This window comes from Phaenicophaeus curvirostris, chromosome 1 (assembly GCF_032191515.1).
Source record: "Phaenicophaeus curvirostris isolate KB17595 chromosome 1, BPBGC_Pcur_1.0, whole genome shotgun sequence".
Classification (NCBI taxonomy): domain Eukaryota; kingdom Metazoa; phylum Chordata; class Aves; order Cuculiformes; family Cuculidae; genus Phaenicophaeus; species Phaenicophaeus curvirostris.
Window position 1 is genome coordinate 65,367,684 of NC_091392.1, and position 26,758 is coordinate 65,394,441.

The following is a 26,758-nucleotide window of genomic DNA, read 5'->3' on the forward strand; positions in this document are numbered from 1 at the left end:
GTTTGACAGCTTTGTGTATATTTAAATATCTGGGCTATATCTGCTCTGCATGTACTGACTGAGGTACAAGAATGTGATTTGCTAACTTCTGGACTTAGGACTTTGTCTTGTCTGCCTAAGGTTGCCTCATTATGATAGAAAAAAAGACTGGGGGAGGAGGAGGGAGTGTGTCCATTTTTTTTAAATGTTACTAGCAGGAATTCTGAAACAAATTGGTCTTTGAAGGATAGGATATCAAGCTGTATATTATCAACTGTTCTGAAAGTCACGGTTTCTTTGTAAAATTGTTCAAGTTTCCCATGCTTACAGAAAAGAATCTTATGTGCCTTTCTCTTTGGTTTAGTTTCTAGCTGTTTGATTTAAAAATAAAATAAAAATCAAAGAAAACATTACATTTGTTTAATCAATCTTATACTTTGCGATACTGAAATGTTAAGTTGCAGGACCTCTGTTTTTTCTTGAAAACAGCAAATTCATGCTGAAATGATCCATCTATTTACCTATTTACACCATGAGTTACAGGAAGAAGGCTGCAAGGGATAGATCTGCTTATTTGATTCACCCTTGAGATAAGTTAATCAAATGTGCTTATTTTGAATGATATGCCACAAACATTTTGACTCCTCTTTAGGGGTAGAGATAGAGCTGAGGGTCCTGCATTCCTGTAGGCTCCTTCTCAGAGGACACAGTGGAATCCAAGTATTGACCCAAGTGGCTGTCTTGTGGAAAAACTCGTCTGGGCTTTTTGAGGTCTTTGAGTATATACTTATAACTGAGCTTTAAGAAAGCTGTCTCCTTCCCAAATTGTTGAAAATTGGTCTTCTAAACTCTCATTAAGTGATGATCACTTCTTTCTGTCTGATACAGGTCTGTTGTACAGCAGCTTTGTGTGTGGATTTCTTGTGATACCGAGATGTTCTCATTCACTGGCCTTTCCCTGAGTATTCATACCTAATGTGGCTAGTAGCACCATTTTTTCAGTCTCTCAGACTACATATGGTGCTCTGTTTTCTTGCTTATCGCGATATTTCCAGAGCTGTAAGTGCTTAAATTGCTTCTTCATACAAGAAAGAGCATAAAGTTGTCACATTTGCCCATACTAACATATCAAAGTATGCCAAAACGTAGTATTTGAGGTGGGCTTTGTTCTAGTCCATCTCTATGCAGTTTGGGAAATCTTACTGTCTAATTAATGTTTTAATGTTCTGCTGTATGGAATACTCAAGTTCTGAAAGTGCACTTGCCGATTTAAATCGCACGTTAGCCTTTAGGCTAACTCACTGCAGGTTGTGTTAGAATGTAGTCTGTACGAGTATAACCAGCCATTGTGTATACAGATTCCTTTTGTTGGTATAATTGTATGTGAGATCTAGTATTTTCCTGGATGCTAGGGGTGGTTTTGTTTTTTTTTTAAAGTATATTCACCCTTTTCTGTTGCCTAGCATTAGTATTCCTTTATAGGAAAGAAATATAACTGCTACAGATAAGTGAATGGGTTATGTATCCAAGGAAATGAGGGTGGTTAAAGGTAGTATACATTGCTGGCGTTACAAAAGAAGTGGCCTCTCTGTCTTTTTCTTACAGGTCTGTTTAATGTTCACTTTTGCTGCTGAAGGGTGTGATGTTTCCTTGGTTGCAAAAACATAGCTGTCTTCCCTGGCTGAAATGTGTTGGCTGGTGTTTGTGCCCAGACTTGTCCCAAATCCTTAGGGAACTGTGACTTCCAGAGAAGCATTGCATTAGTTAATATTTTGTCACTGTCTTGGTGTTTTTTCTAATGCCAGCACTAAGTGTTGAGTGTCTATTTTGAACGTCATAGATATGTTTGCAGGAACTCGATGCTACCATTGCTGTGACCAAAAAGAGAAATGAGTCAAAATACACGTGCTGGTTAAGTGTCTGTTCATTGATAAGGGCGATTGTCACTTGTTATTTTCTATTTGGAGTTGGTAGTACAGTGGTAGGGAAAACTGAATAAAGCCCTTAAGGGAGATTAGATTTACAGAGATTAAGATGAGAACTTAATGTCAAGTGTAGTCTAAAACTGGTTAGTAGTGTTTGTGGTAGATAACTTGTCAGAATGCACAAAATAAAGGAAATTTAATCCAAATTTATGTCTAAAAATCAAGATTTTGTACAGAAGTGCAGATGTTCCTATTATATAGCTTATTTTAAGTCTTATAAGAAGTAATTGTTGTATCCCTGTTTTAATTACCATTTATAACAATTGTATTTACAGCTATACACTGGTTATTTTAAATTGTAGATTATATGGCTCAAATGCAGAGGCTGAGAAGATTGCTTTATTTTAAGAATGATTTTTTTTTGTAGTTTTGCATTGCTTGAAGCATTGAGTGTTTATTAGAATCACGTGTGTATGGTCCAACTGATGTACCTGTTGAAGCTCACAGCTTTTCTGTACAACGACTGTTTGTAGCAGTCAAGATTAACTGCTTTTGAACAGAACTTGTGCTACCCTGTTTATTGTAATGAGAGTAAAGCTATCGGGGTGGTATTACTTCCATTTGAAGTAATACTTTCAAGGAAATAGTTGCAGGATTGAATGCTCTTGGTGTCTGTAGACTGAATTTGTGTGACTTAAGTATTTGGCATCTTCCTAAGCAAATGTAAAAGTGTGTGTGTGTGTGATTTGCATTCATAGGCACTAGTAAACTACTAATCCCTGAGGGAATTTCAAACCTGCCTTGAAGACTTTTACACTTCTGAAAACTGGAGTTTTATCTGGAAATGAAGTTTGTCCACGTCCAGACATGCTGTGAACCTCATAGATTGTTAACTTTTTCTAAGTGAATATAGGAGGGTTTAGATATTAGGATGCTGAATGGTATTGAGAAAACACAGTACCTGTAAATCGAGGAATAATCACTGCCTGAAGGACAAAAGGAGGCTGTGGGCTGTGTAAGTAAACCTGCCTGATTTTACTACCTCCTTTTAATTGAAAAGGAAATAGAGAATTAATTGACATAAAATTATTACTCAGATTTGGCAGAGGTCACAGGTTATTCCTAAATAATTGCTAGAAACAATGATTCTAAAATTCTGGGCACTGCATGTATCCTGAAATACTTTTTTTTTAATGCAAGCTGCATATGGGTCTGATTTATGTTAGTTGATCAGTCTGACTAATGCGACCATGCATTGGTAATGCAATTGAATGACGCAAGGAGGCTGTTTTCTCCTGAGATCTGCAGATTATTCTGGTAATAGCTGCTCAGAGTCTTGATGATGCTTGATAGCCAGTTGTTGGTAGATAATACAACAGTATTGTCCAGGAATGCTTTTTCATGATCTTTTTCTGGCCAAGATTGCTTTCTGTCTTTAGTATGAGTTATGCTTTTGTTTTCCTTGATGCTATATTACAGGAAACTTGCTCAGTCATAAGGTCATGCTTTTAATCAAAGAAAATCCAACTAATTCCCTTATTCTTCTATAGTCACAAATTTGTGCTATATGTTAGAGAGGTTTCGATGCTCTACTCCCTATATGGAGTGTTAATCCAATCTATTATAGACATCAGAAAATCTGAAGATTGTTATGTACAACCTGAGGTGCTTTGATCCAATTTTGCCTACTCTTGAATACTTGAGTATTTGAGGGTGTTATGTCTCCCTTGCACCTCAAGTCCAGTAATGCCTTTAGAGTAGGGGAAGAGGAGATAATCTACAGACTCTCAGCCCTTACCTCTGAGAGCAATCAGACTGGAAGGAAAAACATACGATAAAAAAAGACTATAATAAAATATCCTCCAAGTAGAGTATTTGAGGGTAATTGCAAACAAAGGTACATTTAAAACTGCTGATTCTTAGTTGTTCACTGACTGTACCCAACTTTTTTTTTTGAAGTTGCTGTTTAATTGACTAAGAAATAAAGCCAAACTTTCTGACACACCTTTTCTTTTTCGTTAGGATCGGAAGCTGTCCAAGTCAGAGCGACAAAGATTTAAAGAGGAAGCTGGAATGCTGAAAGGGCTTCAGCATCCCAATATTGTCAGGTTCTATGATTCCTGGGAGTCTACAGTCAAAGGGAAAAAGTGTATTGTTCTTGTGACAGAACTCATGACATCTGGAACATTGAAAACGTAAGTAAATTAAGGCATGTCAAAGTATATAAGAATCATTTGCACAAAATCGAAGCACTAGAAATAGATGGTATTACAAAATAGATAAGAGCAGAGCCCTTTTGCTGAGGGCTAAACTTCTTTAGAGAAATTCTTGTTTCAGAAGAGTCTTACCAGCACTGCTGGGTATGGTGGAACATCCTTTAAATTAGCGAGCTTGTCATATTCTTCCTTGTGATGTCCTAGAAAGCACATGCAGAAAACTTTTTCACATTTTGAGAGCTCAGGAAGACAAAGCCTATTTTAACTTCTCAGAATCTTCCATTTTCCTCTCCAGTTGCCTTCCATTTTACTAACTGGCTTGTGAAGTTCAAAGCACAAGTTAATTTGCCTCCTTGGGGAGGTGTTAGGTGTTACTACAGCACAAATAGTACATAAAAAGGAAAAAAAAATCCCACCAAACCCACTGCCTATAAGTTTAGCTGAAACTTCATGAAGTAATAACTAGTAAAAATCTGAAAGTATGCAGATACCTGCAATTTCAACCTGTGAAGTACCTGAGTGAAACTAGGTCTATTTTTAAGGCAGAGTTAAAAGCAGACACTGGCAAATCAAACTGCTGCGTGGGCCCTCTAGTGGTATGTGGAGCCTCTGAGGAGTTACACTGAAATTGTGCCTCTGCCTTGCAATGTAGAAACTTGCAGAGCTGTGAGCTTGTTTGCAGCATCAAGTCGCCATTAATCTACTGGAAACAAAACTTGATTGTGGGTCGTTGTCTTAATTTAGTATCTATTTAAGTCTTGGAGAAACATTCAAATCCTAAATGTGTAAGCAGACTGTAGGAGCTGGAAACAATTTGCAATCTGTTTGGTTAAAATAGCTTGTGAACGTCTTGTGTTTTTATGATGCTTATTGATAGCCACAAATGGACATACTTAAGGAAGGAGAAAATGGCTCTTTGGGAGTCTGGACTGGAATTACATTGGAATGTTTGTCTCTTGAAATAGTACTGGATGGCTAGTGATACTGCAACTTTCTTTTTAGCCATAGCTTCAGGAAAGACTTTTCTGAGATTGTTTAAGGTATTTCAGATAAAATAATAGATCTCTTGCTTCATATGCTGTTTTCAGAGCAGTAATAAATAAAAGGTTTTACAGCTTTGTACAGATGCCTTTAAAGTTACCTCATTTTATGCTAAAATATGTAGGGTTAGATTTAACTTTCTCCCTTTTTCACTCCTTTCTCCCCTTCACAGATTTTGGTATTTGAATTGGCTTGCTGTGTAGTGGAATAAGCAAGATGATAAAGTAATGATAGACAACTATGAAGTTGGCTCTTGGTAGGAAGAGATACCTCAAATTTGCTGGCTATAGGATTGTTTTGTACTGTGAATACGAAGGAATTTTTATCCAGGAAGAACTAATAGACTTCTTAATTGACAATTTTTTTAGACGGTAGACTTCTGGATGGGTGTTTTCCCCACTATTGTAGTTGTGTTACAAATGCAATTTAGTTTATTGTTGTCCACTTCACTTGAAACTTGACAGGTAAATTGGGATATGGGAAATCTCTGATGCGACGCGCTTAATATCATTATTTGATGTACACATGTCTTATTCCTAGATTTACACTGCACGCTTGTGTTTGCTTATAGTATTTGGCTTACTATTACTTCTGTATCTGTTTTCAGTATGTTTATGTTGCTTGTATTTAATATGAGTAATACCTTCCTTCTTTTGAGACTTGGGACGTAGACATTGTTATCATTTGATGTAAAAAAGTGAACAGAAGAAAGTGTGGAGATATCTTAAAGTAAACTTTCCTCTTTTTTTTGTATTTGTATATGTTTATATATATATACATATATATAATGCTAAAATATTGTGGACTGGTTCTTTGCAAATGCTGTCTTGGGCAAACTTCTAATTTTTCATGAAGAAAAGTCCCTGAACTTCTGCATACCAATGGAAAAGTTCTACAACTCCATTGTGAAGAATTTAACTGCTTTCTGGTATTGTATGCTATCATGGAATTAAAATATTGGAAACAATAGTTGTCTATTTTAAGTCTTAGGGTTACTGTTAATGACAGCAATTTTTGATCTGACCTAGGTCTTGGCCACTGGTTTTGTCTAAGGCTGTTGTAGTCTTTGTTTCTGATCCACTTTAAGTGAATGTGTCAGCTATCTGATAGGACACATACCTTCCTAACTACCTCTGCTAGCTTTGTACAGTTTCCTGTAGCTCCTGGACCCGAGATGCTACAGGTCAGCAGCCTTCCTGCTTAGAAAAAAAAGAAAAAAGAAAAAAAATAAAGTCCATTGAGACAGAAAGCCAAACTGTTTCCCTTTTGTCTCTGTTAATTACATCTAGCTATTAAGAAAGCCATTTGTTCTCATCTTTGCTTGTATTCTGGGCAAAGATCAAATATTTGTATTTTTAAGAGTTGACTACTGCAGTGTAAAATACACAAGTGTGATGTTGATTAAGTAGGAGGAAGTTCAGTGGAGGGCTGCCATGACGGTCAGGTGCTGGGGTACCTACTCTTTGAAGGCTGGGGGAACTTGGCTTGGTCAACCTGAAGAGGAGGATCTTTTGGGGAAGACCTAGCAACAGCCTCCCGCGGTGAATGAAGGACTCGGGCTGTTTGCAGTGGTGCTTGTTGGGAGAATTAAAAACAGGCATAAATGGAAACAGGAGATTTAGACTAATATAAGGAGAAGCTGTTTAAGTGGTGGCAGTCAGGGAGTAGACCAGGTTGCCACAAGCCATTGTGCAGTCTCCATCCTTGAAGATATTGGAAACTTGGCTTGATGCAGCCCAGAGTAACAATGTCTGACTTCATGGCTAGACCTTCCTTGAGCAGAAACGTAGACTTAGAACCTCCTGAGGTGTCTTCAAGCCTGCGTTATCCTGTGATACTGTGGAAATTTTAAACATATTGGATAGTAGGGATGTCCGTATTTTTATGTATTTATATATGCCTCCATTTTAAAATGGTTTCTGCCTTTAAGTGGCATCTGATTTTCTTCATGACCATGTTATAGAAAAATGACAGCAACACTGCAGGATGCTGGGTGCTGGTTGGGCCCAGGTCCTTTAGCAGTAAGAAGCTGGCAGTAGACTAGCATATTTGAAACCAAGAATGTTATTAGGGATTCCAGATGCTGAAATGAAGTTCCCCTGACATGTGATCTTTGAAACAGGCTCTAGAGAGATGAATGAGGATTGTGTCAGTAGCAAGAGTTCAAGTGATAGCTGATGTGATCCAGAACCTCCTTCAGTTTCTCTCCTTCCTTTGGCTTGGCTTTTTCTGTGCCTGTCTTTACATTCTGTTTGAGACTTGATTTCCTTCTGGAACTGTGTCCCTATTACTTTTACAGATCTGTTTTCACAGCAGGATTATTCCTAGCAGCTTGATTTTCCAAATCTTCTTTTGAAGTGAAGAAATTAAAGTAAAAGGGATTAATATACTGCATTTTTACATTGGCATTGGTACGAGTGCTTTCATCAAGGCTTTCTCTCCTGATTAAGTGGATATGCAGAAGAGACAGAACGCTGCCACAGAATAATTTGTGACTTTGTTTTGAGATTGTAGTCGCTAGGTTCCATGCTGGTCATGCAACTCTTTAAATTACTGCTTTCTTTTGCCGGAACAGCAAATGAAGCAGCACAATCTACTATTTATTGGCAGAACCTGTTTAATCTACTGCTACTTTTTTTTCATTAGGTATTTGAAAAGATTTAAAGTGATGAAGATTAAAGTACTGCGAAGCTGGTGCCGTCAGATACTGAAAGGCTTGCAATTTCTACACACACGCACTCCTCCCATTATTCACAGAGACTTAAAATGTGACAACATCTTCATTACTGGCCCTACTGGATCAGTCAAGATTGGAGACCTTGGCCTGGCAACCTTGAAACGAGCTTCTTTTGCCAAAAGTGTGATAGGTAAGCCTCTCCTGTTCTGGAGGCTGGTGAGCCAGTCTACCTCTTTGGAAACGTTAGTCTTTTAAGAGCTTTCCTTAAAAATGTGGTTCCAAAGGTACATGGTCAAAGGCTGAAAATGTGTTGGCTTTGTTTCTTGACTGTTGAGGTCGTTCTGATGATATGATGAGATTACGTATTGAACATCATGTGTTTTGGAGTATAGATTGATTGCCCTGCCCAACAGTTTAGTGTAACATTGTTGATAAAACCACTCTTGGCTACATACAAATCTCAGCTTTAATGTTATGCTTCAAGAAATATACAAATGCAGTTTGGTGACTGAATAGTATTTTGATATTTAATCTAGCATTAATTTATACAGCTAATTTTTATTTTGTCACCAGGGTTTAATATTAAATCTCTTACACTTTGAGCAATCAGAAAACGAGGTATATCAAAGAAAGCAGATATATTTATTTTTTTTATATCACAGTCAGCCTGTGGTATAATGCCTTTCTCAGGAAATCTGTGGAATGTGGATTTATGTAAGTTAGGAGGATGCATTGGGGAAGTATTGCCTTATACTTGCTCTGTTCTTATGTATCCACTAATCAGCCTTTTCAGAAATTGGTTTGATGGAACTAGTAGAGTCTTGTGAATTCGTTTAAGAATTGGTTTTATCAGCTTTGTTTTTATAGTTGGGTGGATAGACTGCAGGGAATGAAGTTGCTCTCAGTATTTAGAGCTTGCTAAAATGCGGTATTACTCTACAGTCTTGTGCTAGATTAGATGGGATCAATGGTGTATACCTGTAAATTGTCTTGCAAGCTGTCGCTGAAATATTTCCTGCTTCTTAACCACATCAAGGTATTCACAGGAAAGAAAAGTTTACAGTGTCAAAAAAACATTTTCTTAAGCCTACTTGACTTATCATGAAATTTATCCTTGGCAGATTACCACTTTGTATCTACCTATCTGTTAACAGTTAGCCTTTAGATAAATGACTGCAAATACATCTCTTTTGGTTTAGCGTGGTCAAAACGAGTAATGTGGCTATAGAATGATCTGTAAACTGTCTTGAATCTGGTGTCTGCAGGAAATAATTCTGTGGTTAAATTTGCAAAAAGCAAACTTGCATCTCTGGCTTAAACCTGATTGTACCCTGCAGTCCCTTTGCTTACAGGGGGAATGCTGTGATGCTTCAATGGGCAAACATTTTCTGCACACTATTTAAATGGGACTTGTTGAATCTTGCGCTCTATGCCTGTAACTCAATCTCTCTGTATTTCTGAGTATTTTTGACTGTAGGATGTCCCTCACTAATGCCTGTATCTGCAGTAGGCCTATAAATATACTGCAGGTGGGAAGGTAAGTATGTGAAGAAAAGGGCTCTGGTGAGTGGCCTTTGCAGAAAATTACTTTTTATAGTCTTCTTCATGAGGATTTACATTTATGACAATGGAGTTTTTCATTGCAAGGCCTTTCCCAAACCACTCTACTTCAAAAAGTTGATGGAGAGCACCAAGTCAGAGACTAGCCGTGGGCTCTTGCCAATACTACTTCTTTTGCAGCAGAGGGCAGCCGGGTAATTTTTAAAGGTTTAATGTGCCTCCTTTCTTACAGGGAGAAAAGGTAAGTGTCTTAACTCTCCTTAGTATTTGGTTTGCAGCCTATGGCTAGTCTACTGTTCTTCCCCTCTGCTTATCCCCTCTCCTTCATTTGACCCCAGCGTGATTCAATCTGTTTTGATACTTCTACACAAAACCCAGGAAATGCATCAGTCCTTTCATGCCATTCTTATTCCATAAAGGCCTTGCAATGGAAGACTCGGGGTATGTTGATGCAATAGAGTGACTGAAGGTTTCCTCCCTCTTCTTTTTGCCTCCACTTTCTCTTGTCTCACAGGTCTGCCCATCTACTTCCCCCTGCGGTGAGTAACGCCAGCAGCCTCTGCTCGCTTTGAGCCATTTAGAGTCTGAATCGTTCTTTTAATTTAAGGTACCCCAGAGTTCATGGCCCCCGAGATGTATGAGGAGAAATATGATGAGTCCGTTGATGTATATGCTTTTGGGATGTGTATGCTAGAGATGGCCACGTCTGAGTATCCTTATTCCGAGTGCCAAAATGCTGCGCAGATCTACCGTCGAGTGACCAGTGTAAGTATCTCACCACTACAGATTCTGAAGCTACTAGTCCTAGCAGCAAAGGAGTACAGCTGGGTAGCATGGTACTGTACAAGTGTGTATGGGAAGAGAGAATCTGATGAGTTTTTTTGATATGGCTGGAAAGGTATAGGATGGTTCAACTTACCAGACAGTCAGAAGCCTGCAAAACAGGTGAATGGAAATAAAATCTTACATGTGTTCATACTCCTTCCTTCAGTATATAAGAAGATATTGCATAAGGTTTTTAAAACAAACACAACAAAACACGTCATAATAATAATAATAGATTATTTTCTAAACCACTTGGGGGATAGTGGAAGTACTTGTCTTAAGATTAGCTGGTAACTTTATTCTCTGAAATAAAGCTGGATCACAAATTCAGAGCCCTTTGGCTTAGCTGCCTGCCAAGGCAAATCATACATTGTTACCCAGAGTGATTATAAGTTAATCGTTTACTGAATTCCGGATGGCCCTTAGGTACTGTGTGTCAGCTGCACTTTTTAGCATTAAGCAGTGGAAATACTTGATACTCTACCCTCAAAAGTGCTCATAAGTGTAGTAGTGGTGGTGGAAGCATTGCGAGTGAAGCCAAATAAAGCTGTTAAGGTAAGCAAGGTATTTGAGTTTGTCCATGTGACTAGACTTAAATGGAAACTACAGACCTTGAATGCAGGAAACGGAACTGTAGTGCTAGAAATGTCCAGAATGGTTGTGGCTAGAAGTACTTTGTAATCTCTAAAACAGCATTGTGATGACTCTACCAATGCTGTAAAAGAAAAATGCACACATTCAACCTTCTGATCCAAGCATCCAGAAAGAATGCTGAGGTGGCCACTTAGGGAAATAAAAAATTGCACTGCATTTCTCAGAATATTGGTGCAGATGTGCAAAGAGAGGAAGAAAAGTTACTTTTTCTGCAATCTCCAGACAAACGAATTCCTGTTAATCTTCTTATGTGTACTATCAAGGTAAAGTTGAGGGTTTAATGAATGACTTGCTTAACTTTGGAAAATAAAAGGCATTCCTCATGCCTCACACTATAAAAAGGCAGATATAATTCTGGACTTACGGATTTAGGAGTAAGGGTTTTCATGTCAGAAGTAAATAATTCTGAGGGAAGGCCTGGTGAAATAAGATTATCCCCTTTTTTGAAAGGGAACATTGGAGAGGCACGGGAGGAAGAAGGAAGGGGTAAATGGCCATTTTGTTTTTGTTTTTTTTTTTTTAACAGATGCTTAGAATAAGTTTATATGCAGTCTTTTTTTGAGCATGTTGGTGGACTTACCTGTAGTTTTCTAAATGGAAGGGAAAAAGAAGGCTGAAGTCTAGCTTTTACTCTGGTTGCAGCATAATCTTATCTGCAAGCTATTTGAATCAATGAAAGAAAATTAAGCATCTTGCCAGTCTTAATGATATCTTCTGCTGTGCTCGTGCACGTGTCTTGGCCAGAGTCAAAGCATAATTTGGATGAATGCTTTTTCTCAGAACAGATACCTGATGTACCTGCTCTGCCTATTCCTTAAAAAGTGCTAGGAATTCTGCAGTGGTGAGAATCACCTTTTTGAGACAATCTGAGGTTTGGAAATCCCCAGGTCTTAAAGAGCTGTCTTTTTCCTGGTCTGTGGAGTACCTGGCAATTGGAAAGCCTTGTAGCAGACAAACTTATCTAGAGACTTACCAGGATTCAATTTGCCAGTTATTTATTGTGCTTGATGCTTTTTTCTTCCTATTGTTTTTGGTTGGTTGTTGGATTTCTAAGTGAATAATACTGGTAACTTCTCAGTCTGTCCAACACTACCTTCTACTCTGCTCTGGTACTGATGGTTCACAGATTGAATTTAATCATTGAATTTGTTTTTCTGCTGTTTCATCTGTGGCTTGAGAGCTCTAAAATGTACCTTGATTTGAGATCAGAGAAATCCTTGTTTTCTTTTAGAAGGAGCAAAGGACAGGAAGGTAAATAAGATAAAATGTACAGTTGTCTGCTTCTAGGCAGAGAATGAAAGACTGTGCTTTAGCGTATTTGGGTTTGTTTATTTCATTGTAGTTGCAAAGGAATTTATTTGAAAAAAACCCAAACAAACCCCCAAACCAATTAACAACAAACAAAATGTGAATAACTTTCAAGGAAGGCTTTCAATGAAGAAAAGACAATATTATCTGGAAATAAAGCCCAAAACCTGTCTTAACTGGTAATGCGGAATTCAGTGTTTCTTCTATAATGTGGAAAGCAGAACCATGCTATGAAAGTGAAATAAAATTCTCTTTGTATGCTTTTTACCACTCTGGAAAGCTCTGTGAACCCATGTGAAAAAAACCCATATAGTTTTCTACCGTTGTCCTTTGCTCCCTTTTAAAGAAAGCGAGATTTAAAAAATTTTTTTCATTTCAAAGGAGATGTCAGAAGTTTAGACAATGTCTGTGGTTGTAGGTGAGGGATGAGCCAGTTGAGAAATTCTGTACTTAAAAGGAGTGTGTGTGAACCATCAATAACAGAGAGGAGTTGGAAAATAAAGGTGACTGCAACAGTACTTACCAACACATTTCTTTATAATGTATGTTGGAAGGTGAGTGGTTTTTGTGGAAGATGTTTAACATTTCCATTCAATCCCTTGGTTTGCTACTTTTAGACATGTTTAGGAATGTTTTGAGGTAGCAGTTGTAGTCCTGCTGTGCATTAAATGAAAGGAATGTTTCACCTAGATGCATATACCGAGACCAGAAGAAAAGGCAGTAATAATGGTCTGCTATTGACAGTCATAAAAGATCATGCCATGTGTCAGCTTAAAACTACTGATACTCCAAAGACAGTAAGATCAAAAGGTGCAGACAGGCAGTGCAGGTGATAGTTAAATGAACTGATTTCCCTCACCCCCTTTGCAGTAACTATTAGATTTAGTGAAAAGCAGAGACACTCCATTAGCTTAAATCTTTGCTGCTGCTTAGGGTAGAAGCCTGTAAAAAGTGTCTTAATACCCAGGGTGTCCTGTCAGGACTGGGCTTGATACTACCAGCTTATATTCTTTACTTCCAGTTTGGCTGTATGTAGGTCCCTTCTAGGGTGGCCTTCAGCTACATTGCGTTTTGACCTTGCATCTTTTCTGATAAAGATTGCTCTAGCAGATGCTCGGATACTGCAGCATTGGGTTGAGATGTTTGCCAGGATTGCTCAGAGTGCTTGGTTGGGTGTTCTACCTCTTCTTTTCAGGGTCTTTCCTCATGGTTGAAAGCAATTTTATGGTTAAGTAATACAGTTAAGTAAGCAGAGCTCTAGATATCGGATCTAAAAGCTGAAGTTCTTCCCTAGAGATGAGACAATTTTTGGCCAAGGCAGTTATTGCTTCACATCTTGGATAACAGCACTGCTGCATGACTCTCTTTGCTAGATGCTCGTGGATATTGTCTACACTTTCCCACTGGAAAGTTCCTCTTTTACCTTAATGCAGTGCTGGGTTCAAGTTCCCAGACTTTCCCTGGCCCAAGAAACAGAAGTGCAATTAAATTGGTTTTCTGGTTTACTTTAGCTAGAAGAGTTCTTCTTTCACTTGAAGAATCTGGGTAAATGCCTGGCTTAAAAAAAACAACGGTCCACAATTTGTAGTGCTCATGGTGTTACGCTGAACTTTATTTCATGGCTCTGGTGAGGAAGTCTGCAGGAGCTTGATGCAGTGTTGACCTCTGTTTGAACTTGCACCTTCTACCACACTCAGTCCAGACCATTTTACTAGGAGTTTCTTTAGAATGGAAAATGAAATCTGCATGTCTTGCCAGCAAGCCTAAAGGAGCCTAGTCTTTCCCTTTGTTTTCTTTAACTCCTAATGTTGCAATTTTGTGTCAAAAACCCCTGATGTCTTCATTGAAGCCATCCTCTGCTGCTCTTTAGAAATAGCTTCAAATAAATAAATATTTAAATTGCAGCTCCTGGAATTTTGACCTTATTGGTCAGGAGAAAGGGGAGAAATCTCCTCTGAGTTTTAAGCAGTATGTCTTCATCTGGGACTGAATGCATCCAATGGGCACTCATTGCTGCCTGCTTGGTCTCGGGAAAAGAAATCGAAGCCTGTAGTTAATTGAGAATAAGCTACGCTATTTGGGTAGTCTTGCCTGCTCCTGTGATTTTATTTTTTTCCTCTGTTCTCTTGTGCAGACATAACTGTTCGTGTGATACACTTCTAGAGTAGGGAATATGTTGTCTTCTCCCCCCCCCCCTCCCCTTTTTTTTTCTTTCCATTCTGCTCCGTAGCAAAACAATGTAGTCAGTTCCAATACAAAATGTAATCAAGACACTTAAGTCTGTTACTTACTTGCACAACAGAAAGGAATGTAATATCTTGGTAAAATTCAGTAAGGTTTCCCTGTCTGACTTCATTCCTCTCTGGAGACTCTTTGACCTGTTACATGCATATTTCAATTAAATAATTTGTCACAGGATATATTTGCAATGAGCTACACATGCATTTAAATGAAAACCAGAGATATTTATAGAACAGGCATCTTAAGTACAATTTCTTAATTTAGGCTGTTTGGGAAGCAATGCAGTGAAGGCACAACTACTTGGAGTAGCTTCAGGTGCTTTGTCGCAGCCTGAGACTGATGTAACCCATAAAGTTGCTTCAAAAGCTAGCTTGTTTGGTTTTGGTTTTTTTTCCTCTTACTCCCATTGCAGTCACTGCTCACAGATGTAGTATAGACTGGTCATTTCTACACTATTTCCTTCAATATTTCTTTTTGCAGTGTAAGTTTGTAGACATACTGATTACTCGGCCCTTAATACTTGGTTGTCCCAAATTTTCTAGTTGATTGACTAATTCTAGGACTAGTAAAAAGACAATTAATGGAATTTGTTATGCAAATTTGTCTCATTCTTACATATCTACCACTAAAATAAAAAACCAAACAAGTTCAATGCAAAATAAATTAATAAGACTGTATTCAGTTTCAAACACACTGATAAGCTATCATGAGTATAAGCAGGAAACTCCTTTTTCTTTCACCCCTTCCCATTATAAAAACTTACCTTTTAAATTCTCCTGATGGACTTGTGTTCTGTGCTTAATTTTCTCCATGCTTATTGACAAAGTGAAGTTTTGTCCTTGTGCTTGCTTTCACCAGAAGTCCAGCCTCTACTCTGTAAATAAATGGCTGCCTTCTGAGCTGACCTTAAGATAAGAAGGGAAAAAAAGCATTTTGACTTAAAAAAAAAAAGTTGTTCCATACCAAAATGTTCCCCAGAATGGGCACAGTTTTTATTCTCTGTTCTACAGAGCTTAAAAAAAGGCCTGAGGGAACAAGGTACATAATGAGTAACTTGAGCTGGCAGTGTCTAACTAGATTAAAAATCCTTAGTTTCCCTAGCTGGTGGGAACTGAAGCTCACTGGTTGGATTGAAGGTCATTCTCTTGGCTGCAAACCAGGCAGTTACCAAGCACTGCAGTTTAGTCAGTTGAGATGAAGCTAGTCTTTTCTTTAGTATCCTAAAAGTTAAGCATCATAATTGTCTAGCCTAGTCCACTTACCCACTTACTCCTTTCCATATGGATGCAGTGGAAAGTCATCCCAACTCTTTCTCCGTTTGTTTTTTTTTTTTTTTCTTGCTTAGGCATCCTAGGCAACAAATATAAATACTTAACCTTTAGACATATGATTAATTTTACTTGTAGTGCTTAGTGAAAGCTGATGAAGTCCTATTTTGCTTTCTGTAAGCACTATGTGATTTTTTTATTTAATTTTTTTTAAAGGCATAACTAAAGCTCAGTTATTTTAACCTTGAATATCTTGGTTTCTTGGCCTGGTGTTTTTGTAGATAGAAACACCAAAATGTGTTTTCATAGATAGAGAAACACCCTTCCTACAGGCTTTCAAGTAGAAAAAGAATTGGGGAAAAAAATTAGAGAGGGAACCCGCAAAAGGAGCAAGTAGTCTTTTATTAAAGCAGATACTGAAACACCCTGAACCTTCAAGCAACCACAGGAAACTGACTAATTGTAAGAAAATGGAAACTCATGTAACAGTGTTCATTGAGAGAAGAAACTTTAGGAACTTAGGCGTTTTTTCCCATTTAGTACTTATCAGATGGAATTTCTCTGCATCGAATTAAATGGCCTGAAGAATACTTAAGGTTCTGCCACTTGCCTCCCTTAGCTGTTGCATTCCTTTGCAAGCATTTTGTCAGGTCTTCAAGACTGAAGAATCATCCTGGGTGGAGGTTCAATCCCTGACTCATCAATTCAGAAATAGATAGCCTTAAAAATGGAAGATGGGAATGAAAAGTTTTGAAGTGTTAATATCTTGAGAAGATATTGTTGTGATAGATTATGTTGGATTAGAAGTCCATTTTAAGAAATGACAATGATCTAAGTAAGGAAACTGAGGATCAGCTTGAACACAGATATAACATGCTATACTGTTCGTACAGTTAGGGCAGGTGGTATCTGAAATTGGAAGGGAATAAGCTCATTCAACTGAATTCTTTGCTAAAAGTAGCTCAGTTTACGAGTTGGTCTTAGAGGCATTTGTTTGGCATGAAAAGCTCTAGATTACAGCTAAAACTGTTTTGTTAATATTAGTGTTGTAAAACAAACTTGGTTGGAAGTTAAAGGAGATATTTCTTATTTATATTGTTCATTGCTGAGCCTGGATTTTTGGTGTTCGCAACATTACCCTAGGCAGTAGGTATCTTCTAAGAGCTTCTAAATTCTGGTACCAAATATGTTTTGTGGCCCATGGAAAAGGATTAATGTTGGATCATTCTTTTTAATTCAGTTCCAAGTCTACTGGACCTAGTCTATAGCTTCTGAATTGCTATACTGTTGCTGTATTTGAGTTTAAACATGATTACTGGATGATGTTTTTCTATCAGAGTGGTAGCTGATTAAAGCAAAGAGTACAACTAATATAATTAGATTTTTTAAAAAACGTGTTTTCGTACTGAAAACAGAAGACACTTTTGGCACTGTGTGACTGCAGCGCTTCTAAATTTGTAGCACGGACATGTATGTCTGGGCATGTCTGTATTTATTTTTTTTTTGAAAGCCATTTCCAAGCTGTCGCCCCTACAAAGCAAAGAGTCATTCATCAGTTCAAGATGTTCACCACTACATATTCTTGTTTGGATGATAAAGGCAGCATTCCTGCTTCTAAGTGTGAGGTTAAAGAACTGCACGGGATAAATGAAACTGATCATACCTTTATGCTCTCGTGCAAGAATAAAAACTGAAAAGTGCCCAGACTACTTACCTGATCAAACTTTACTGTTGTTAGAGAAGAATTTCTGTCCTCATCCTGTGTGTTTCTAAGCAAGGCCCTTTCACTGTTACATGCACCAATATCCTGTTTGCCAGTTATACCCTGAGGAGTTGTGTCCTGCCTTGTAGTTACAAAATGTCCTGTTCTAGAGCTTGAATTATTTCTTCTTTAATTAGAATTGCTGCAGTTAGAGTAGGTTCTGTGAGTAATTAATCTACTTCTTAACTAAAGCAATCTGCTTAGCTAGTCATAAGAGTTCCAGATTCTTAGGATTTTTGAAGTAGAGTGATATTTTTACTTACCTGGAAGTGTGAAGTACAGTGGACTTTTATGTCTAAAGTGAAAAATTAAAATGCCTGTGTTCTGGGCTAGATAACTGGTCAGTGGGATATTTGAATGATATGGTGTATATTCAGCAGTAACAAATAGCATAAGTTGCGTTTCAATATTATCACCAGTAGTGGCTTTTTACTCTGTTAAAGCCTTTTACAGGAGGGTGCTGGAAAGGATCACAACCATCGATTTCTAGGAAGAGTTATGACTAGTTCTTGTTCAAACTTAACTATGTGGAAACAAAGCAACAGAACTGCAGCCTAAAACACTAGTCTTGTAAGGCTCTAAAAGCTGTAAGTTCTCTGGCTTTAATAAGTAAAAACACAGTATTGAGACACTGGCAAAGAAGTTGATTAAGCTGGCAGCATCAGCGTCCTTGTGGCTCCTGGGCTTGGAGGTCAGTTGTAGAATACAGATATGGAGGTGACAGCAAGCAGTGATGGCTGGGCAAACAGGCAGTCTGTTTTATTCTTTTTGCCAAAGGTGATCTACCAATGACTAGGGGCTTCTTTTTAAGCAGCCTCACAAGCTGTAGTAGGAAGCAGTTAGTATGGGTGTGTCAATCAAAATACAAACATACCTGGTGTGTATAACCACTTTAATCATGCATGGGTTTTTATCATGATGTTATCATGTACGTTTTTGATCATGTTTTTTTATTGTTATGATTTATTTTTTTTTAATGCCTAATTGTTTGAGGTTCAGTGGTAAACTGAAAAGGAAAAGACTTTCTAAGTTGTGATCAGTCAGGCTGTAGCAAGCAGGCATGCATAAATACTACAGTGCCTGTATTACCTTTGCAGTGTGTTTGTGAAATCTGAGTGTATGCAGTTATCTGTTGCAAGTCTTGAAGACCACTGGGCTGGAGAAGAATTAAAAACCATGGGACTTAGATTACTTACCTGTATCACGGAGGGTGATGGCAGACTGCTTAAGCTATTTTGGTGACACAGAGCTCTCAAATAGCTGAGATGCAAATTTTGGTCTGGATGATAGTCAAGTTCAAATGTACAATTGTTGTTTTTGATCAGAAGAAATGAAAACTAGGCCTGTCCTAATCTAACTAGTGCCTCATGAGCTAACTGTAGCTCATTGGAAGCTTTCATCTGCTCCTACTGCTTGTATTGCAGTAATGCTATTTACTCTGTTAGGATACTGATCTGGTGCAGAGCTTATTCTGCAGGATTTACCAATTTAATTCTTGGCAGAATTATCAATTGTCCAGAATTAATTGCTATGAAAATATGAAATCAGAGAAGTTAAATTTTCACATCTGTTGAATGCATTGCATTGTTTTAAATTGCTTTCCCTGCATTCTCAACTACTCTCAACCTTTCTAACAAGAATAATAAAATCCATCTCCTGTAGGCAACCCAGATCTCTTTTGAACTGAGTAATCCTTAACCTGAAGTATTCCTTTTCACATTAGGCATTAAATTGGACAGGGATCACAATTATTAAATAATTATAGGTATACCCCACATGAAATAAGGAGAGAACTGTATCTGAAAGATTGTTTGTAGAACAGACACAAGGATTAAGATGAAGGATTAGAGATGGAAAAGGTGGTGAAATGGTTAAACGTGTAGGTTTGAGGGCCGGATAAGTAGCTATTAGTATGTGCTGAAATTTAGAAGATCATGGGGTAAACCAATTTAAATACCATATACCGTTGCCTAGGGGCTTCCTTGAGACTATGGGGAGGGAGGTAGGATCATTGGCTTATTTTCCACTGGAATCATGCTCTGTCTGAATTCCTGGAATTAATGGTTTGTGGCAGCCTGGGACTGGCTCAAACTAGAATGGTAACAATTTACCAAAAAGACAATATAGAGGCTTTAATTACTTTGTTTGTGTGATGTGACTTTGCTACTGATTCTGTTAGCCTCTGACTGCAACATTGGAACATTTTGTTTGAGGAGATTAATCAGTTATGGTAGAACTCCTTTCAGGCTCTGCAGTTATAGCATCTTTGAAAAGACCCAAGCAAGAATTGTGGTTAGATTGGGACGGGTAGCCACCGTGATTGTTAAAAGCTGAAAAATTTAATGTTCTTTGCAGGTCGTGCAGTGTACCTCCCAAAATCATAGCTTTACGTGTGCGGAGCGTTAGGTATTTATTCCAGTGAAGTAAATCTGCTTTGGCTGCCAAATGCCTATTTGTGGTGTTAAAGTAACATTCAAACAAAAACCTTATAAGCAACGTCAAGCAATATTCCAGCATGCTTTATTCATGATACCAACTGCATTTTAAAAATGGAAATGATAATCAGCATGAGTTGATTATTTTTGGGGGTTGGTAGGGTGTAAAATGTCTAGTGAAGCAGTCAGAAGGCCACTAAACATAGCAGTATTATTACTGATCCCTTTTCCCTTGACCTCTAAAGTTTCATGGTATCTGGTGGAGAGGATTTCTAAAATGTGCCGCAAAGGACCAAAAAGTGGTCTTTTTGCAACACTGATGTCATGTGGTATAACGATAACATTGATATAATTGTGGTGTACTTGAAGAACTAAGTATGCTGTGTTGTGGTAAAAAGTGATCCTGATAATTTGAGATTGAATTTTGTTACAGTTTATCAACACTAGTTGGTCAAAATTCATTTGTTCTCTTAACACCTGTCTTAGCGTTGCTCCTGAAGTCCTTCTACAAAAAAAAAACAACAAAAAAACCCCAACCAACCAAACAAAAGCAAAGAAACAAGAAAACCCCCCAAAGCCCTCAAGCTGTGGACAATTCATTTTATTTGTAAATAGGTTTTACAATAGCTGTTTGAAACAAGATAACCAGGGGAGAAACAAAAGATGTCTGATTTAAGGTTTAGGTTTGGAGTCTAGCAAAAGGATTTAGAAAATAGAATTTTGTGGATTATTTGTGCACATTTGGTGTGAAGCAAGCAACAATGCAGCTTCCTAACTTTGGCCAACAGTTTGAAAATCACCTTCAGTTCCCTATTACCTTGCATTTAGCATTCAGTAAAAAGAAAGCAGATGTTGGCAATGGTAGCAGAATGCAGTTGTCAGGAAGGAAGGAGGTGGAATATATTATATTGTATTAACTTAGTGCTGCCTTGTGTTTTGTTAGGATTAAAATTGTAGTTGGCTATATGTATTCTTCTGTAGCTGCATGGAAAGAAGAGGAGAAGCAGCAGCTGCCTTCACCCCCCTGTACAAAATGAATACCAGTGACCTTGGGTCAGAACAACATACTTATGGAACTGTTCCCCTCTGTTTGAAAGTGTACTTGGTGTACCAGCTGGAGAGAAAGGGGTAGTGATCCTACAGGCAGCCTTGCAATATTGCAGAACAGCTGGGTGGAGAATAGGTGGAGCAGCCAAGCAGGGGGTGGGGATATGCAGGAAGTAGAGGATCCCTTCTGCCAACTCTTTCTCCTTTTGACAGCTAGCTGGGAAGGCAGAAGAGGAGGACACGCTTTCCTCTTGCGCATATTGATTCTTTCTATTCAGTGGTTGAGTGGCAAAAGCAGATATTAAGTTCAAATCTCTGCAGCCTCATGTACTGGACTTGGAAAAGTACAAGAGGCGTCAAACATAAAACAATGCTCCCTTCTAACTTTGATGTCTGCTTTCCTTCTGCTGTGCGTTAAGCCCACAGCCTAGTGGATTCCTATCGGAAACTAGCACCCAACTCTTTGGTGTGTGCAGCTCTCTTTTCCCAATGGATTTTGCAAAAAGAGAGATCTGTCCCGTGTTTATAATTGTTAATTCCCGCTGCTGCTGCTGCTCTCACAAGGATTGCAGTAAAGAGGTAGGTAAGAATTTCAGCTCTATAGAATGAGTATGTAGCCACAGGAAAGGATTTTGGGGGTGAATCGGAATTCTTGATAGGTCTGTGGAACTGCTTTGTGTTTACATAGGCTGGATCCTCAGCTTTTAAACTTGACTGCACTTATTTTGTCTATAATTTTTTAAATGTAGATTAAAATCCTGAATAGCAGGGCTGGGACACTTATTGTTTCTGCCTATGTTGTTATTCCACTATTTTTAATATTTTTAACTATTTTTAATATAGGATTGATGAGGGTATGTAACACTTCCTTTGTCTTAATTTTGGTTTGCTGTAGAAGTTATACAGGATTGATTTGTACGTTCTCTTATGAAGTCAGTGATATTTGCAATATGCCTTGATTAAAACAAGTTACTAAACTACTGACACGGAAATCTGGTGGTGTAACTAATGCAAAATACTGTGTTCCTAGGCAAAAAAAAAAATATGAAGAAGAAGGTATCGTATACTTTGGTCTTTAAAGTATCTTGAAAATGTAGTGTTTTTAAGATGCCTGACTTGTCTTTAATGAATCAAATAGCCATGTAAATGTTGATGTTGAATTTTGGAATACAGTTTTTTTAATCTGATTAAAATCTGATAAAATCAGAAACTTTACCACATCTAAGAGAAATTAAATATGAAATCTCTTATGCTTAACATGAGGACTGTAAGATAAGTATTTAGTTTTGCACAGTTGTACTTTGTGCTACCTTACATATATACCTGTGCTTTAAAGGTGTTTTCAAACTGTTAAGTTGGCACTTATTTCAAAAGAAGCAGTTCTGCCCATCTAAGCTGTTGCTCTGTTGCTTTCTCTCTGTAAGCCTGAAAGTTAGTATAGACCAGACTGGGGAGCTTCATCTCATGGGAAACCACTGAAGGCTTTTTTGGCTGCATTTGTTTCAAGTCTGATAAAAATCGTAATCTGGTTCATTATGCAGCTGTAGAAACATATGTGTTGGTTAAAGGGAGTAAATAATGTGGATCTGGGAGTGGGAAATAGCGAACAGGACAGGCAGCAGTCCTAGCTTATGCTATCTTAGATAGTAGCTTCGGAAAACGATTATTTTCATGTGTGCCTGTTACACCTGTCTATATTTCTTTTTTTCTCTGCAAGAGCTCTTCCTTCTGTTTCTTTAGCAAACTCTGAATAAATGCTGGTGGAATTTGGGTGTTTAATTATCACTAAACTGCCACTAGGGAATAGGATTAGTAGATGAGATTTGTTGTCCTGTGTATCTTCTAAGGATTCTGGGGACCAGGAGAGTCATCTAAGAACGTGACCATCTTGCGATGTGGTGAAAAGTAGGAAATACTGAATGGCGTAGTATGTACTTGAGTGCCTTTGGGTTCAGAAGCTAATGAAAATATGCTTGGTTGCATAGCTCATGTGCTCTTAAGGGCACATCAAGGTGAAGTTAATCGCAGGGCCTAGGCTCCCTTTGGTTTCTCTGTGATGACAGGTTAAGGTGTATAGGCAGCTCTGCATAGAAAAGGGTTCACTGATTTATTGATTTTTATAATTCATAGTATCTTCTGGCTTGTTATGTAAAATAGTCTAACACTTCCCCTAGTGATTGGAGGAGGAAAAAAAGTGTTTTTTAGAAGCTAGTGGTACTGTACTTAAGAGGCCTGAACTTCAGAGTAAGGGGTACTTGGCCAGTGCCATAGACTGGCCTTAAGCAATGCTTCTCATGGACAGAGGAATGAACTAATAGGTAGCTACCTGAAAACAGAGTTCTCTGGTTTTAGGCTGTAGTATGCGGCTCTCCCAGATTTTGAGGAGCAGTTAGGAACATAGAAGCTGGGTTAGTGGAGGGTGTTGCTGGCTTTTCATTTTAACTGAACCCTTGGTTTGGAATTCACAAAATGAGATGTTGTAAAACGGACCTCATGGAACAGCCTGAAGATTTTGAACAAGTGTTTAATTTCTTTCAGGACAGAGAAACAGAGGGTAGCAGACTGAATCCCCGATTTTAAAATCTGTTCTTAGTATTGCCTCTTAAGGCTTTGTGCAAGAACAGACCATGTAGTGAAATAGTTTAACAAGAAAACTCACATTCTGGCTTCGTTATGTTAATATTTTGTTGTACCATTTGTCTTACTCATCTTAGGTTTTAGTTTTTCTGAAATTAGGCTGTCACAGATCTGACATCTTCCTTCTGCTGCAGCAGTTTAAATGAACATATGTCCAGGCTGTTGCTATGTCTGGGACTTGAGCTATTTAGAAGACATAGATATGTAAAATAGTAGCAAATCTAGATATAAATATACGCAACAAGCAGATGAGTAATTATTGCATAGGTTACATATGCATGTATACGTTATATAGGTGAGCATTTTATTATGTATGGAAAAATCTGTCTCTGCATACGAACCTGAACTCCTGGGACCATTTTAAGCTTGATCATTATTAAAGGTGGATGTCTCTTACTAGTCTGCTATATGAGCAGGAACACATGCAAACAGGTACTTTATGGGAGTATTAAACACTAAACCTAATTTTATACATCCCTATAGAGTGTAGGGCTCTGCAGTGTCCTGTGAGAAGGACAGAAGACTGGGGATTTATGATATAATCTCGTTACAGGACTAAACTTCCAGACTTCGGTCTGGTGTTACCACCTGAGGTCATGGTCTCCAAAAGTCTTAATGTTCAATGAAACTTTAAAAAAGCATTATGTTAATGTTTGCTGACAGAGTGTGTTTCAGGGCTTATTCTAGTCATAATATACTCTTCAGTTCTGTGAATTTCAGATGCTAGACTTCCATGAAAGCCAATTTTAGAGCAAAGTAATAGATAACAGGAGTGCTATTGTAACAGGAATTTATCAAGTGAAAACCTGTCTTCCTATAGTTTTTTTCTTTTTAAAAATTCCGGATACGACACCTTTGTAAAACATAGTGACAAATATAATTGTTATCCACTGAAAGGCTGGATTCTTGTGCTTCTTCATCTTGTGTTTGCATCTGTTAAAGTTGATGGTGCCTGTGTCCTTTCCTTGGAAGAATGTGGTAGAGAACATTTTAGGCAGTGAATATATGAAGTCAATATATTGCCATGTCTGGCCAAGGGGAAAAAAAATAGATGCAGATGGAAATGATTATCACAGTAAGTCACGTGTTCAGTTAAATGAAGGTCTTTAGTTACAAAGGCTCTGGTTCAGAGACTCAAACCTTTGTTTCAAAACTTGTTTCCCACTGGCAACGGAGGAAAGGGGAGAGGTCATGTCTTTATGTCCCAGTTTGATGGGTAACGCTTTTGCATAGGATATTGGGAGAAGTACCGTCTTGTTAGGACACAAGTCATGATGCTTGTACTACTTCATTTATTTCTGTACTTAAGGCTCTATGGTTTTCACTTTCAGTTTAGTTGCGGTTTAGCAGTTGACACAAGCTCAAATGTATCAAGCTTATGATTTCAGGATTGTTTGGCTTGAAAAACCTGGTCTCTTCAGAGAATAGAATTTGAGTGGGATGTCTTCATCGTCTCTCAGTCTTAAATATGGAATTTGAACCTAAAGACTGAGTCAAATAAAATGTGGACGATTGCCCCCAAAGCAGAGCTTCTGGACATGATTAAGTGATAAAGTTTGACTCTCTGCCTCCAGTGTTCTGCAGAATTTGCAGATGGTCATATCACAGGGCCTATTTGCTTTACTGATTTGAGTAGCCGATCATACTTAGATTTTAGTTTGCTCTCCCCTAATGGCTTTAGCATGTATGGGAGAAAGGATTGTCATGTGTTGGAGGACTTTTGTAAAGGTCTGTATTGCTAAGCTCATTTTTATGAACTCAAAACAGCAGTGATGCAGGAGCATGGTTTGAGTGTAGCCTTCTGGGGAGAGGTAAGATACAGGAAAGCCTTTTTTTTTTTTTAATTCGCTTTTCTTTTTTGTTTTTAAACACTGGAAAAATTGTTTAATGATCCAGTCAGATCATTCTGGGCTGAAGTTTTTTTTTCGTAAAATCAATCTGTGCCAAAATTACTTCATCTAATGGCATGTTGGAAACATTCTGGGAAGCAGCAGAATCCTTTGAAGACTGTTAAATTAATCATGTGGGTTCATGCACTAGTGTTACGTAGGAAACGCTTCCTTTCATTCTCAGTCCAGTTTGTGTACATGTATGTGCCTCTAACCAGTATACTTCCATGGAAACTTTATAAACAGTTCTCCTGTCACAGTTAAGAGCCTAACTGCCAAAGCCTTTTGTTATGAAAGTGTAGCTGAGAAATGGGAGGGGGAGGTGAAATGTTTGCAGAAGTCACTAACAAACAGATGACACAGTAAGATTGGAGCCAGATTTCTCTATGATTTGCACTTGTGGGGAATTTGGGCCAGTTACCCTACTGAGTAAAAATAGCTGTAAACACAAAAACTTCATTCGAGTGGGCCTTCCAGTTTCTCTGTTATTTGTATGTTCCAGGGTGTCAAGCCAGCCAGCTTCGATAAAGTAGCAATTCCTGAAGTGAAGGAGATTATTGAGGGATGCATTCGGCAAAACAAAGGTGAAAGGTAAGTACTTGCTTTTCAGATAGAGATACTACTTGCTGTCTGAGCCTTTTATCTGTGATGATGCCAGATCCAGGTACTTCCTGGCGTTTCCTGTGTTCTGATGAAAGCTGGGGAGCCAGTATTACTTCTGCAGCTTCCTTTCTTTGGTAGATTTTTATTCAGTCATTGTTTTGCAGAATTAACAGTGTTGGTAAATGTGCAAATGCCATAGTAACCACGTATGTCAGTTTATTCAGAAATTCTGATACTTCTATTAAAAATTTAGATCTAGTCAGCAAAATAGTGGAGGACAAGCCTTCCAGGTTCCCAAGTATTTGGATTATTTAGTTCATTACTATGTAATCCTTTATTTTTCTAATTCCTCTGATTTTGTTGGCGTATTATGGCTGATTATTTTGAGGGCTCTTTTTAATTTTTAAAGTTTTGCTGCTCACTTTCATCCATATTTTCTGCAAGATGACTTGTAGTGGTTGACTTACAGATTTCCTGAAATGGTATAATTTCTCTGTTGGCTTATTTGTGGGGTTTGTTTTGTTTTCTGCTTTTACTTAGTTGTTGCTTACTAAATGTCTGATTTAAGAATGCTTCAGCCTTTGGCCTTTGCTACCCTCCTGCTAATTTGTTCAGGGCTAGTTTTGTAAGCTCCAGAGTTAATAGAAGGGGATGAATAAACAACCATGAAGTTTTACATCTGATGGTGTTA

At 38.0% G+C, this 26,758-nt stretch overlaps 1 protein-coding gene and 1 long non-coding RNA gene across 13 annotated transcripts in view; one reads left to right on the plus strand and one right to left on the minus strand.

Moving 5' to 3' along the window:
* Positions 1-26,758, plus strand: part of WNK1 (WNK lysine deficient protein kinase 1) — a 104,570-nt gene that overhangs the window by 31,449 nt on the left and 46,363 nt on the right. For 10 of the 11 annotated variants that reach the window (XM_069860736.1, XM_069860693.1, XM_069860712.1 and 7 more), the window contains exons 2-5: positions 3,927-4,099; positions 7,808-8,028; positions 10,006-10,163; positions 25,967-26,055. In XM_069860736.1, coding sequence (XP_069716837.1) covers positions 3,927-4,099; positions 7,808-8,028; positions 10,006-10,163; positions 25,967-26,055 — 641 coding nt within the window. Of the gene's footprint in view, positions 1-3,926; positions 4,100-7,807; positions 8,029-10,005; positions 10,164-21,141; positions 21,518-25,966; positions 26,056-26,758 lie in introns of those variants that run through there. The other variant, XM_069860784.1, reaches the window with a different exon arrangement.
* On the minus strand, positions 4,264-15,346 carry LOC138722529 (uncharacterized). Of its 2 annotated transcripts, none has more exons than XR_011337723.1 (3): positions 15,190-15,346; positions 6,281-6,357; positions 4,264-4,320 (listed from the first exon to the last, which is right to left on the minus strand). It is a non-coding gene; the product is annotated as an uncharacterized lncRNA (long non-coding RNA). The 2 variants fall into 2 exon arrangements; XR_011337722.1 differs by having other exon boundaries at positions 6,281-6,360.